At 40.1% G+C, this 15832-nt stretch overlaps 1 protein-coding gene and 1 pseudogene across 1 annotated transcript; one reads left to right on the top strand and one right to left on the bottom strand.

The window, feature by feature from the left end:
* The window catches only part of LOC135547713 (protein FAM124A-like), a 622546-nt pseudogene that overhangs the window by 123610 nt on the left and 483104 nt on the right, over positions 1–15832 (bottom strand).
* On the top strand, positions 1034–14035 carry LOC135547708 (guanylate-binding protein 1-like). The gene is made up of 10 exons (XM_064976948.1): positions 1034–1208; positions 1840–2034; positions 5801–5928; positions 6093–6202; positions 6817–7013; positions 9383–9625; positions 9728–10008; positions 10338–10541; positions 10703–10805; positions 13423–14035. The coding sequence occupies exons 2-10, from the start codon at positions 1863–1865 to the stop codon at positions 13875–13877; spliced, it is 1893 nt and encodes a 630-aa protein (XP_064833020.1). The 5' UTR covers positions 1034–1208; positions 1840–1862; the 3' UTR covers positions 13878–14035.

The following is a 15832-nucleotide window of genomic DNA, read 5'->3' as shown; positions in this document are numbered from 1 at the left end:
GTAAGGGGATAAAGAATATGTACATAAGGATATATGAATGAGTGATGGTACAGAGCAGCATAGGCAAGATACAGTAGATGGTATCGTGTACAGTATATACGTGTGAGATGAGTATGTAAACAAAGTGGCATAGTTAAAGTGGCTAGTGATACATGTATTACATAAGGATGCAGTCGATGATATAGAGTACAGTATATACGTATGCATATGAGAAGAATAATGTAGGGTAAGTAACATTATATAAGGTAGCATTGTTTAAAGTGTCTAGTGATATATTTACATAATTTCCCATCAATTCCCATTATTAAAGTGGCTGGAGTTGAGTCAGTGTCAGTGTGTTGGCAGCAGCCACTCAATGTTAGTGGTTGCTGTTTAACAGTCTGATGGCCTTGAGATAGAAGCTATTTTTCAGTCTCTCGGTCCCAGCACGGGCAAAAGCAAACGTCTGCATCCCCCTTCCACAAAACATTATCACCACAAAATTCCCCCCATGAATAAAAGTGTCACGAATATTACCGAAGGTGACTTCTTGTTCGGGTGGCGCTCGGCGGTCTACCAGCTAACACCGATCCGTTGTTGTGTGTTCCTTTGGTTTTGTCTGATTGGTATCACCTGTTTCTTGTTTGGTTGTTAGGGTAGGGTTATATATAGTTTGTTCAGCCCGCTTCTGTTTCGTGCGGGCTTGTTCGTCTGTTCTATGTTTGAGTGTATTTTTGTTTGTATTTTGGGTTTCACGCTGTCCGTTTATATTGCTGATCATTTGTTTTCGTACTTTTGTTCATGTTATTTTTCCGGGACATTAACGCGTGTTTTTCCCACATCTTTTGCTCTCTGCGCCTGACTCAACACGTCCTCACTCATTTATCGTAACAATAAGGCACTGGGGTAGTTTCCCACAGGACGGATGGGGGGCGGTCTGGTTGGAGGGCGAATGGGTGGCGTCTGCATCCCCCTTCCACAAAACATTATCACCACAAAATTCCCCCCCATGAATATAAGGCACTTAGAATCTGGGGTAGTTTCCCACAGCTGTTCCTGTTATGATGGATTATTGTATAACTTTGATGATGAAAGAGTTTATAAGACAGGAGTTCACTTTCACTTTCAGTGTCTGCAGCCTTTAAATAGCCTGCTGCTTACTGCTTTTGCCATCATTGCCAAATTGGTTTGCAGAGGATCATTGACTGTCAGCGAAACTACGAGTATACGTGAGTATCAAGCCTGACTTTAACCGGACTCTTCTGATTTCCAAACCCACAGGTATTCATGGAAAAAAATTATCTTCAAACTCTTCGCTGGTTGACCTAATCCTTACAAATTGACTCCATAAGAGCTTGGACAGTGGTGTTTTTAAAAATGATTTCAGGGACCACTTTCCTATTGCTTGTACCAAACTGAAAAACTCTGATCGTTGTATAATAATGAAGAGACATTTATAACATTTGTCACCCCAGGTGTTCTTCATGATAAATATTTTTAGAGTTTATCTGGCAGACAAACACCAAAGCAATAACAAACCTGTGTCAAATTATCTACTAATGATGATCTTCAGTCTTGACCTTGATATTTTCAACCAGACATGTTAGTGCTGGACTACAATATAAGCTTGTAGAACCAGTCACTACTGGACTGGAGCAGGAGATTCCTGCATTAGAATTGTGTCTTAAGATGCTGTGAAACTATTTACTATTTATTATTGTTACAGATCATTATTGGAATTTAAATGGTTTATGATGGCAAAATGCGTTGTATTTTGCTATTGACACGACAAGGAATAGCATCATTGAGGTTAAATAAGTATTAATGATGATTAACTTGTATCAACCGTTTGCTTTTAAGTGATCTTGTGAAGCCACTTGACCATGGATTCCCCAATGTGCCTTGTTAAAAACGCTGACGGAGAGCTTTGCGTAGAACCAGAGGCCATCAACTACCTGAAGGGACTGAAACAGAAAGTCGTTGTTGTGTCTGTGGTCGGGCTGTATCGCACCGGAAAGTCCTACCTCATGAACAAGCTGGCTCAGAAGAGAAGTGGTGAGAGACAAATATATCTTACTTTACAAACAGGTTTGGACATCATCTGTGCCTCAGTCTTTTTAGGTAACACTGTACATTAAGTTTCTCCTACTACTTTGTAACTACACAGTAATAACTGTAGAAAGATAGTAGGACAGGGATTCTTGAAACCTTTGTTGCAATAAAATAGATCACGATATGTACAGTTGAAGTGTGAAGTTTACATACACCACAGCCAAGTCCATTTAAACTCAGTTTTTCTCAATTCCTGTCATTTAATCCGTGTAAAAAAGTAATCCAGTTAGGATCACCACTTTATTTTAACAAAGTGAAATGTCAGAATAATCGTAGAGTTATTTATTTCAGCTTTTATTTCTTTCATCACATTCCCAGTGGGTCAGAAGTTTACATACACTCAATTAGTATTTGGTAGCATTGCCTTTAAATTGTTTAACTTGGGTCAAACGTTTCGGGTAGCCTTCCACAAGCTTCCCACAATAAGTTCGGTCAATTTTGGCCCCTTCCTCCTGACAGAGCTGCTGTAACTGAGTCAGGTTTGTAGGCCTCCTTGCACACACACGCTTTTCAGTTCTGCCCACACATTTTCTATAGGATTGAAGTCAGGGCTTTGTGATGGCCACTCCAATACCTTGACTTTGTTGTCCTTAAGCTATTTTGCCAAAACTTTGGAAGTATGCTTGGGGTCGTTGTCCATTTGGAGACCCATTTGTGAGCAAGCTTTAACTTCCGACTGATGTCTTGAGATGTTGCTTCAATATATCCACATAATTTCCCCCCTTCATGATGCCATCTATTTTGTGAAGTGCACCAGTCCCCCCTGCAGCAAAGCACCCCGGCAACATGATGCTGCCACCCCCGTGCTTCACGGTTGGGATGGTGTTCTCCAGCTTGCAAGCCTCCCCTTTCTCCTCCAAACATAACATAACATAACAATGGTCATTATGCCCAAACAGTTCTATTTTTGTTTCATCAGATCAGAGGACATTTCTTCAAAAAGTACGATCTTTGTCCCCATGTGCAGATGCAAAACGTAGTCTGGCTTTTTTATGGCGGTTTTGGAAACGTGGCATCTTCCTTGCTGCGCGGCCTTTCAGGTTATGTCGATATAGGACTCGTTTTACTGTGGTTATAGATACTTTTACCTGTTTCCTCCAGCATCTTCACAAGGTCCTTTGCTGTTGTTCTGGGATTGATTTGCACTTTTTACACCAAAGTACGATTTTTTACAATTTTCTCATGATGTCAAGCAAAGAGGCACTGAGTTTGAAGGTAGACCTTGAAAAACATCCACGGGTTCACCTCCAATCGATTCAAATAATGTCAATTAGCCTATTAGAAGCTTCTAAAGGCATGACATAATTTTCTGGAATTTTCCAAGTTGTTTAAAGTCACAGTCAGCTTAGTGTATATGAACTTCTGAACCATTGGAATTGTGATACAGTGAATTATAAGTGAAATAATCTGTCTGTAAACAGTTGTTGGAAAAATTACTTGTGTCATGCAAAAAGTAGATATCCTAACCGAATTGCCAAACTATAGTTTGTTAACAAGGCATTTGTGGAGTGGTTGAAAAATGAGTTTAAATGACTCCAAAATAAGTGTATGTAAACTTCTGACTTCGACTGTAATATTCATTTTTTACTTTATTAATTTCCGTGTTTTTTCTATGAACAAAAATGCCCATGTCCCGTGGAAAGGATAACAATTTCAAACTCTCCCAAAATGTGGTTGTAAAAATGTTTTAAAAAATGATCTTATGTGGTTCCTGACAACAGCCCTCTGTGACGTCAGGGAGTATTTCTCCCAAAACTGTGATTCCTTAAAAACGTGTGCAGAATTTTGGCCAACTCCAGATTTTTCTAAAATCTTAAATTAATCAGGAAGGAGCAGGGTCAGCTTTACAATAAGGACCCCTTCTTCATGACCTCATTACATGTAGTGAAACAAGACCACTCACGGTCTGGAAGGTTCTCTACTTTTGATAGATTTAAACAAAAGTATTGAAATCACCATGGTCACAATCATAACCTGTCATCTCCATCTCCCTTATGAAACTAAATAAATACTGCACTCTGAACCACAACAGGTATTTGATTCATGATAGTATTGGTAGACAAAGCAAGGAACAAGAACTTAAAAACCTGAAGTGGTTTTGTTGGAATTTGCAGCTGTTGTTGGTAAATAATGAAATCTGCTGGCTTCTGAAATTACTTTCTCGACCTTGAAATCCTTTAAAGAGATGTCAAACAAACCTAATTTTTCCTGTTTCGCCTGTTGTCTATAAAGGTTGTTACATTGTAACTACATAGTAATTAAAAATGTCACCTCACTTTAGATTAAATTGCTTGCTTCTGGGTAAGTACATTTTAAATACATATGTATCCCATGTAACAACATTGTAATTACAGAGTTGGTTGTTAAATATTGTTATAAAGTAATTCTAATAATATATTTAATTGTACATAAATATATACATATATATAACAATTGTATACTTAAAACGTCTTATGGCTGAGATCCCGCTAACGGGATCGATATGACAACAGCCAGTGAAAGTGCAGGGCGCCAAATTCAAAACAACAGAAATCTCATAATTCATTTTCCTCAAACATAGAAGTATTTTATACCATTTTAAAGAATCTTGATAACCTCCCCTGTTATTGTAATGGTGAGAGGGCAGCATGTCTTGGAGGTATGATATAAAATGCTAAACTCCCCTGTTATTGTAATGGTGAGAGGTTAGCATGTCTTGGAGGTATGATATAAAATGCTAACCTCCCCTGTTATTGTAATGGTGAGAGGTTAGCATGTCTTGGAGGTATGATATAAAATGCTAACCTCCCCTGTTATTGTAATGGTGAGAGGTTAGCATGTCTTGGAGGTATGATATAAAATGCTAACCACCCCTGTGATTGTAATGGTTAGAGGTTAGCATGTCTTGGAGGTATGATATAAAATGCTAACCTCCCCTGTTATTGTATTGGTGAGAGGGCAGCATGTCTTGGAGGTTTGATATAAAATTCCAACCTCCCCTGTTATTGTAATGGTGAGAGGTTAGCATGTCTTGGAGGTATGATATAAAATGCTAACCTCCCCTGTTATTGTAATGGTGAGAGGGCAGCATGTCTTGGAGGTATGATATAAAATGCTAAACTCCCCTGTTATTGTAATGGTGAGAGGGCAGCATGTCTTGGGTGTATGAACTTCCTCACTCATCATTATTCACGATTCATTCAGGACTATGCGTAACCATGGTAGCATTCACATTAATATAGAAATGTTTACAAACATACACTATTCTTATTTGCAACAAAAGTTACTCAAATATGACAATACATTATTTACCATTTAATTCAAAGTGAATTTTGTCCCAATACTTTTTGCCCCCTAAAATAGGGCAACTATCTCCCCCTCCCCCCTGCTCTGGTCTGCAGTAGTTCTGGTCCACACTAACTAACTCTGGTCTTAAGTGTAGCAAGTAGCTAGCTAGTTCTGGTCTGCTGTAGTTCTGGTCCACACTAACTAACTCTGGTCTTGGGCTTTGCTAGTAGTTAGCTAGTTCTGGTCTGTATTAACTAACTCTGGTCTAAGGCGTAGCTAGTAGTTAGCTAGTTCTGGTCCATACTAACTAACTCTGGTCTAGTGCTTTGCTAGTAGCTAGCTAGTTCTGGTCTGCAGTAGTTCTGGTCCAGCTCTGTAACAGTGTTATAGGCTGGTTTAATATTTATACTGTAAATGTCCTCATCATTCTCTGTTGATTTAGGTTTTGCCCTTGGAGCCACCATCCAGTCTAAGACTAAGGGCATCTGGATGTGGTGTGTCCCTCATCCTGAAAAAACAGACCACACCCTGGTGCTGCTGGATACAGAGGGACTGGGGGACGTGGAGAAGGTGGGGGGGTCAAAGTTCAATCTCTTTACAATCCACATTAAAGATTAATATTCCTTCATTTACCAACAAAGCACAGTGAACACATACTGTATCTGCACCGTCATCATTTAAACAAGATGATTACTTCGTCAGAGATCCGATACATGTTGTGATACTTGTTTCAGGGGGATTCTAAGAATGATGCCTGGATCTTCTCGCTGGCCATTCTGTTAAGCAGTACTCTGGTCTACAACAGTCGAGGGACCATCGACAATGATGCTGTGGAGAAGCTTCAGTATCCTTTTGGGTCAACATTTGACTCCATTCTGTGGCATCTTGTGGACATAATCTGTTGTGGTATTTGGTATGATAGTTTGCTTGTTTGTTAGGCTTTTGACAGTAATCTCAGCCATATTAGTGAAAGCCTAGCTAATTGTGATGAACATTTTCATGAATTTGTATGTACATTTTTAACATGATTTAATTGTAGGCTCGACCTAATCAGTGATATGGTAGAGCATTTAAATGGTCATAATGCGCCAACTAAATATGTTCCATTTAATTAAATGTACTATATGCAAGTTGCATATGTCATGTTTATCAGTAATACGTAGTCATTTATTTCTCTGGAAACTGTAAAGGGTTTGAGAAATCTCAGGATGCCGGTTCCGGGATTGATTCTTAGCTTCAGTGAACATGAAGAGCTGGTGTTGACGAAAAGCAATGTCTGTGACTTTCAAACACATGACGTTACTGTGTCAGTTGAAATCTAAACTGAAAATTACTTGTTTTGTTTGTTTTTTTGTTTGTTTGTAATTTCCCTGAAATTCAAGTCCCTGAACACAAACTGTGTAAGACATTGACATGAGCTTTGGGAAATCGTGTATCAATCCTCAACCGGTCCTACAGATATGTGAACGAGCTGACAGAGATGATCAAGGTGAAGTCTTCCACTGTCGATGAGGAGGAAGGAGAGGGCACACAGTTTATGCAGTTCTTTCCTAATTTTGTGTGGACCGTCAGAGATTTCACTCTACAGCTCGAGATAGACGACAGAGAAATCACTCCAGACCAGTATCTGGAGAATTCCCTGAAACTCAAGACAGGTGATTTTCATTCATATAAACCAGGTAGTTTGAGACCTAGATGCTGATTGGCTCAAACAGCATTCCAGCTGTGTGTATATCAGACAATATACCACTGTATGATGCAAAGCGTAGCCTTATGAATATAACTACTGTTCCCTGAAGGAGTAGTCTCGCGACTTTGGCTGAAGGATCTACAATCACACCAGACAAGGCCAATGAAATCCTGGGACTGGGAGAGATTCTTCCACCAAACTTGACAACTGTTTGTCTGAACGTGGAGATGGATACTTTTCATCGAACTCATAATGTGGGAGACACACCAGTTTTTACACCCGTGAACACTGTGGATCTCAGTTGAAAAACCTGTGTTCATGTCCCAAGGTTTGCCTAAAGCCTAGCCCACTCTGGGTACACAGGCTCTGGCGATCAGTGAGGAGCATCACTCGGTTTAGGCGGTAAGATGCGTAAGATAAGTAAGATGCAACCGGCTGGCACCCAGCGCTGGAAGGCATGTATTAAAAATAGACCAAGGGGAAAAGCCTTATCGTGCAGGTTACCCTACAGACCAGTCATAGCTATGGGCGACAAAATACCTTGTAACATAGCTGGGAATGGGACAGGCAGCTGTTGTAACAGACTGGAGTGAATCGTAATTGAATATAATTCCCAGGAATTAAAAGAGTTGAGGTGCGGGAAGCAAAAGGGGCTCTGGCAAGAAAGGCTCGCTAGCATCTTTGATTATTTAGAATAACCAAGCGAATTTAAGCTACGTATTCTTAACAAGAGAGCTACCCCAGCAACTCAACTGTGGGCAGAAAGGAAAAGCTAGTTATATGCAGCGCTTGTTTAGCTCGCCCAGTCTTGAAAGTCTAGGTAGGAAACGGTTTACTGGGGTGGGACAGGACCGTTCATTAACATGTCTGGGAAGAGAGGCAAACGGTGCTTGACCGAGGCAGACACAGGCAGCGGGGGTACCCACCGAATCTGTCCGCCCTCTCTCTTCAAGTAGCCTCACCCTAACTGGCGAGACTCCTTCTCAGCAATCAGCATTTTTATAAATTCATTTTTTTATCAGGTTTCTGGTAAGTTGGACCCTATTGTTTTTTTTTACATTTGCAATTCATCTCACAAATGCAATTGTTTACGTCAAATGGTTGTTCCACATGTAGTCCTGGTTGTCCTGAAAAGAGCGTGGTAAAACACTTCAATGTGATGCTAAATATAAGATCAAGCAGATGAATGAAACAGGTCAGTGACGTTTAAGAGGGAGGGAGGACAATAATTTTTTTCCGTGAGCATGGCCTTGTTTCTATTACAGCATATTGGGTGACTGTCATTCATATTCCATTCACCCAGTTTAATATAACATCGATAAGTTGAGGCTACTACAAGATACTACTAACATGAGGTTGCTTCAACCTCGCCGATGAATGAAAGTTTACAACGTAGGTAGAAACAGGTTGAGAGACAAGTTGGAGTAATCAAGGTGACAGACAGTGGCACATTCAATACCGCCTTGCACACTCTTGCCCTTCATCTAGCTAAACTAGGGTGCAATCATTAGTCCAACAGTTGCAAACGAGAGTTTCCATTGGACAAATGCAGGTATGTTTATCCCCGTTTCGATACATTTAAGAAATACTTTTCAACAGAATCGGCGGAATTAATACACCCTTGATCACACGCAAACACCGTTCACTTTCATAGGAGCCACATACAAACAATATGATTATTTTGCACGTTATATACATATATAATTCCTTCTCGCATCTCCTCTCACCTTTTCCCTTTGCTTGTAGACTTCAGTCATAGTCAACATAGCTAATAGAAGTAAGGTGTTTTCTAAATCAGCAACATTCATGCAGTAACGTTAGAGTTAACAGTCAGCAAGCAGTTTAGCAGTTAAACCTGTGTTCCCCGGTGGCAATAAATTAATAAAACCAAAATCTTACCTTGGAAGAGTTCCAGTGTTGGATAGACATTCGGCTAGGTAACATAGCATCCCTCGTTGTTTTAGCCGGTTGTTTGAGTAGGATAATCTAACTAGCTGCATTCACTAGCTAAGTAAAAGTGAAAAAAATATAAGAAGATGTAGCACTCTATCGCTTCTCCTTCATTTTTATAGAAATACATTTGTTTAAATCTGTTAAACTATTGTCTTTCTATTTGAGTCAATTACTCACCAAACTTCATACACTGCAGTGCTAGCCAGCTGTAGCTTATGCTTTCAGTACTAGATTCATTCTCTGATCCTTTGATTGGGTGGACAACATGTTAGTTCATGCTGCAAGAGCTCTGATAGGATGGAGGAGAAAGGAGATATTTTTGGGACACACCCAAGATCTGCAAGTACTATAAAATCTAGTAATGCCAATGTTATCTTTCAGGTACTAGTAAAAAGACCAATGACTACAACTTCCAGCGAGAGTGCATCCGGAACTTCTTCCCCTCACGCAAGTGTTTTGTGTTCCCCTCGCCAACAACTCCTGACAACATGCACCGACTGGACTCCATGGACGAGGCTGAGCTTTCTGAACGCTTCAGAGAGGTCGCAGATACTTTCTGCCGCTTCATTTTCCAGGAGAGCCGTATGAAGACTGTTATAGGGGGACACACATTGACTGGAGAGAGTGAGTCAGATATCTACCTAAAGTACAGTATGTGAAAATGAGAGAGGTTTTCCTAAATATTTAGTGCCACATGTTTTTCCTCCCACCTCTATCTGATTGCAGTGTTGGGCCAATTGGTCAACACCTATGTGGAGACCATAGCTAAAGGCAATGTGCCCTGTCTGGAGAATGCTGTGTTGGCCATGGCTAAAATTGAGAACCAGGCTGCTGTGGTTGAGGGCCTGGCGGTGTACCAGAAGGGAATGGAGGATGTGAAGGCCTTATTCCCAGTGGATGTCAATCAGCTGTCAGAGAACCATCTTCGCTCAGAGACCCAGGCCACACAGGCATTCATGAAGCGATCCTTCAAAGATGAAAATGGGGAATTCTTGAAAGCTCTGGCGGTATGGATCATCATTCTAGATCTGTGCCTGGTACATGATTGATTAGCTTATGCAACAAAGGTATAATCATCAACAGTAACACCAATGACTCCAGGTGGAATATGGCCAATCAGTGCAATTCCTCAATCAATTAACTTCTTGAGACAAAAGAACACTACTGTGAAAATGATTGCTCAGATGAGATTTTAAATCTTGGATTAAAATGTACTCGATATTGAATAAAAGACTAATATTGATATGGAGTCAATATTTAACCCTTTATCACTGTAGGAACATGGCATACCGGGGTTCACATGTCTGCATCTGAAAATTCCCAATGAATCTTTCAGGAGGCCATTGCCAACCACTCCGACGACCTTTTCAAACAGAACAAGGATGCCTCCGAGAAGAAGTGCAAGGACCTTCTGGAGAATCTGTCTGCTCAGGGGATGAAGGAGGGAACTTACGCCATACCGGGAGGCTATAAGCTTTACTGCAATGACCATGACAACATAGTGGCACAGTACCGGGCTGAGCCTAACAAAGGAGTCAGGGTAAGAGCTAGAAACCAAACAGCAACATCATAGTTTTAGAGAATCAAAAACATCCATCATTAGTCAGTAATGAATAATTAAACATTTCAACAAATTTCAGTCAGCTGGTTACGGTTTGAATCAAAATCAATACAACAACCTATGAGGCCTGTTTTCTGCAGGCTGAGGAGGTTCTGGAGCAGTTCCTGAAGGACAAGAGTGCAGAGTCCAACTCCATCCTGCAAGCTGACAAACAACTGACGGAAAATGAGAAAGAAATCCAAGGTAATCCGCACCTCAATGTTTTTTTACTTCCAATTATAAAATAAAAATCAACTGTGTTAGGCTAATGTTCGGAAGATGAAAACAAGACCAGTGGCTCCGCCCTAATGCCAGGCCCCGCCCAAAAATACAACATTAAGTATTAAGGAGTAACAGTATTATTGGTGGCCGACTAGAACATATAAATTGAAACAGATTTCATGAATTAGAACTTTGCTATTATCTGCTATTTTGAAAGATATGATTATTTTCCAGTGCCTTCAGAAAGTATTCCCACCCCTGGACTTTTTCAAACACAGATTCAACCACAAAGACCAGGGAGGTTTTCCAATGCCTCGCAAAGAAGGTCACCTATTGGTAGATGGGTAAAAAGAATAAAAGTAGCCGCTGAATATCCCTTTGGCCATGGTAAAGTTCTTAATTATACTTTGGATGGAATTCACCCAGTCTTTACAAAGATACAGGCATCCTTCTTAACTCAGTTGCCGTAGAGAAAGGAAACCACTCAGGGATTTCACCATTAGGCCAATGGTGACATTAAAACAGTTACAGAGTGTGGCTGTGATAGAAGAAAACAAAGGATGGATCAAAAACATTGTACTTCTCAATACTAACCTAATTGACTGAGTACCACTCTCCACATTTTCAAGCATAGTGGTGACTGCATGTTATGGGTATGCTTGTAATTGTTAAGAACTTTGTAGTTTTCAGGATAAAAAATACATTGAATGGAGCTAAGCACAGGTAAAATCCTAGGGGAAAACCTTGTTCAGCTTCCCACCTTTCAGCAGGACAATAACCTAAAATGCAAGGCCAAATCTACACTGGAAATTCTTACAAAGAAGACAGTCACAGTTTAGGCCGAGTTAGAGTTTGGACCAAAATCTGCTTGAAAATCTATGGCAAGACTGGAAATGGTTGTCTAGCAATGTCACAACCACTTTGAAGAATTTTGAAAATAATAATGGGCAAATATTGTACAATCCAGGTGTGGAAAGCTCTCAGAGACTTGCCCAAAAAGACTCACAGCTGTAATCGCTGCCAAAAGTGATTCTGTTTTGACTCAGGGGTGTGAATACTTATGTAAATTAGACATTTTTGTATTTCATTTCAAAAAACTTTAAAACATGTTGTCATTGTAGTGTGTAGATGATTGAGTGAAAAAAATATCTTTAATCCACCACAAAATGTGAAATAAATCGAGGGGTATGAATACTTTCTGAATGTACTGTTTACCAATCTGGTGCCGGACTAACTAGTGCCATAGGGATATCCAAATTGAACCCAAATTTACCACAGGCATGGAGATCGGGTTGCGTGCAGCTGCATTCTGATTTGATGATTACCTGAGTGCTGCCAGCAGTGGGCATGTGGGCAGGATTGAAACAAACCCAACCTTCATTTACATCTGTTCTGTGCTAGACTGACTTCATGACCAAAATGATCCTATTTACGCTTTTTACTACATTTTAAGTGTAGAATAAATGTTGGACTCATATCGATGCCACATAGGCTGTTAACTAAATGAGAAGTCTGTTTTTTACAGGCAGTTTCTCTTTCAAATCAAGGGGAATAGACCAGAACATAGCTATGAACCAGCCCACCATTGCAAAGCACTGAATAATCTCCCCTCTTCAAACTTCATACATGCAATATGTGCTGTTGAGGGTAATTTAGAGTGGTGATAAAGTTGAATTACAAAATAACTCAAAATGTGTTTGCCTGGTCCAGCAACGATCATCTCGCCCATTTGTTCTTTGATTACTTCTTAAAGTATAAAAAAGTATATTTTTTTAAATAAAATATTGAATTTGGCCTTTACTACTATAGCCCCTAGAAACACATTAAATAGCGCACTCTGAAATAGCAAAAAAAGTTCATCAAAAATGAAATGAAAAGGAATAAGGTTTTGAAATATCTGTCCTAAATCTAAGTGATATAACAAAGCTCAGGAGCAAAAAATATATATAGGTTTTTTGGGACAAATATTTAACAATTGTTTTTGTTGGCAAAAAGCTACTTCCTTTTTTAAACTGGTACCGGGATACCTTCAGATGAGTCCCGTGACACTTGTGGTCATAGAGCAAAATGGGGAATGCCATCGTGTTGGTGAGGGTCTCTCCTTTCTATAGTCATATTAGTTTTAGGCTAATCCGTTCGATGTTTTCATGAGAAGGCCCGTTTTTCTGGACGTCTCCTGATCTGACAAACACCGCTGTAGATCTGCCCCTTTCCACCTTCTGATGAGGAACGGTGACATAGATGGATGTGGTGGATTGAGACGCAGCCCAATGCAGATATACATATCTCTAGCTTTAACTGACAGATTTTAAATCTGATGTATTTTATTATGTTACTTAGATTGACACATCGGTGTTCTAATAGACTCTAGAGGGTTTTAATGTGTATGAATCTGATGTATTTTGTTATGTTACTTAGATTGACACACTGTTGGCCAATAGAGGGTTTTAATGTGTATGAATCTGATATATTTTGTTATGTTACTTACATTGACACACTGGTGTGCTAATAGACTCTAGAGGGTTTTAATGGGTATGAATCTGTATGAGAAAATGAGTTGTCCAGTTTTCCTATTTATTTCTCTCCTTGGATCTTCCAGCTGAGAAGAAGAAAACAGCTGAGCTGGAGCAGGAGAAGGCAGCATTCAGGGAGCAACAGGCAGAGATGGAGCGCACCATTGAGAACAATCGCATTAGCCAGGAGAAGTACTTGAAGGAGATGAAGGAGAAGATGGAGGAGGAGAGGAATCAACAGCAGCAGGAGTTCAACAGGATGCTGGAACGCAGGATGCAGGAGCAGAAAGATCTCCTGGAGAAGGGCCATAAGGAGAAGGCTGAGCTAATGAGACAAGAGATCTTGGAGATTAAGAAGAGGGATGAATTGGAAAGGGAGGCCAAAAACCAGAATCAGATGGTTCTGATGGAATTATTAAATCGGCAGGCTGCGGGACAGAAAGAACAGATGGAAATGTTAATGAGGGAGCTCAACAATAGACCACACGCACCTGTACAAGTTGTTGAACGACTTCCTCAGCAGTCCTGTATCCTAATGTGATCTACTCCACCTTGAATTCTTGACTATGAAAAGTAAACTGATATTGTGTCTTGAAGTGTTTGTCTTCTATAGCCATCATTCTTTTTTATCTAACCCTGCTGGTTATCTATGAAAGCTGATGTGTAAAGGGCTTTATAAAAAAACATTTGATTGAGTGACCTCTTGTGAACCCTCCAAACCCTAAACACTCCACAAACAGATCGTGAGAATCTTTCAGAGAAATGCTATAAGCACAAGACTGGGATCATGATCTCGACCCCGAATCCAGCTTAGTCATCATCGTCTTTGTTGTTTTCTTGCACCAGCAAATTGAATAATAACTAATGGTTTGTGATTATAAAATGTATGAGAACAACTACAAACTTCAGCACACAACACCCAGGGGGTAAGCACTATACCAATAAGAGAAAGGTTAGTTAGAGCAACACAAGTCCGTCTCGTTTTCCAATTGTTTGATTTAGTAGCGTGAATCGTTCCTGTTCACACCAAAGAGAAGAGCAGAATAATTGAAGGAATGAATCCTAGTTTATGATCGCAATAAGGCACCTCAGGGGTTTGTTATATTTGGCCAACATTCAACGTCTATGGGTTGTATCCAGGGACTCTGCGTGGCGTCGTAAGTTAGAACAGCCCTTAGCCATGGTATTTTGGCCATGTACCTCCCTCACTCAGGCCTTATTGCTTAAATATACCTCACTCTCAGGCTGTACTGCTTAAATATACCTCACTCTCTCAGGTCTTATTGCTTAAATATACCTCACTCTCTCAGGCCTTATTGCTTAAATATACCTCACTCTCAGGCTGTACTGCTTAAATATACCTCACTCTCTCAGGCCTTATTGCTTAAATATACCTCACTCTCAGGCTGTACTGCTTAAATATACCTCACTCTCTCAGGCCTTATTGCTTAAATATACCTCACTCTCAGGCTGTACTGCTTAAATATACCTCACTCTCTCAGGCTGTACTGCTTAAATATACCTCACTCTCTCAGGCCTTATTGCTTAAATATACCTCACTCTCAGGCTGTACTGCTTAAATATACCTCACTCTCTCAGGCCTTATTGCTTAAATATACCTCACTCTCAGGCTGTACTGCTTAAATATACCTCACTCTCTCAGGCCTTATTGCTTAAATATACCTCACTCTCAGGCTGTACTGCTTAAATATACCTCACTCTCTCAGGCTGTACTGCTTAAATATACCTCACTCTCAGGCTGTACTGCTTAAATATACCTCACTCTCTCAGGAAGTACTGCTTAAATATACCTCACTCTCTCAGGCCTTATTGCTTAAATATACCTCACTCTCTCAGGATGTACTGCTTAAATATACCTCACTCTCTCAGGATGTACTGCTTAAATATACCTCACTCTCTCAGGATGTACTGCTTAAATATACCTCACTCTCTCAGGCCTCTACTATTTACAAATTACAGTGTAATCATGACAAATCAGCAATAGGCATATTATTTTTATCCATCTCGCTTTGAGTCCCACAATCACACCAGCATGATTTAATTCTTCCAACCCCTTAATTTTTCAGCTACATACTTTTTAATCAGATGTCTATTCCTTCTTCATCTGCAGATAGAGAGGTGTTTGTGTTACAAGGGCGGATCCTGTAAACAGAAAAACGTCTGTAATGTCCGAACAGTTTGAGCTACAGACCATTGTGACCACAATATGAAAAGCTGAGACACTCACAAACACACACATGTAAGCTACACAAGAGTTGTCTGAAGCTAAGGGGTTCTTCTACATAGTAGATCATAGGAAATCCCAGGACATAGTGTCTATAATACTGTAAGGGGTTCTTCTACATAGTAGATCATAGGAAATCCCAGGACATAGTGTCTATAATACTGTAAGGGGTTCTTCTACATAGAGGATCATAGGAAATCCCAGGACATAGTGTCTATAATACTGTAAGGGGTTCTTCTACATAGAGGATC

The sequence above is a fragment of the Oncorhynchus masou genome, chromosome 10 (assembly GCF_036934945.1).
Source record: "Oncorhynchus masou masou isolate Uvic2021 chromosome 10, UVic_Omas_1.1, whole genome shotgun sequence".
NCBI classification, from domain to species: Eukaryota; Metazoa; Chordata; class Actinopteri; order Salmoniformes; family Salmonidae; genus Oncorhynchus; species Oncorhynchus masou.
Note: the sequence above shows the minus strand (reverse complement) of the source record. Positions and strands in the feature narration are given on the sequence as shown.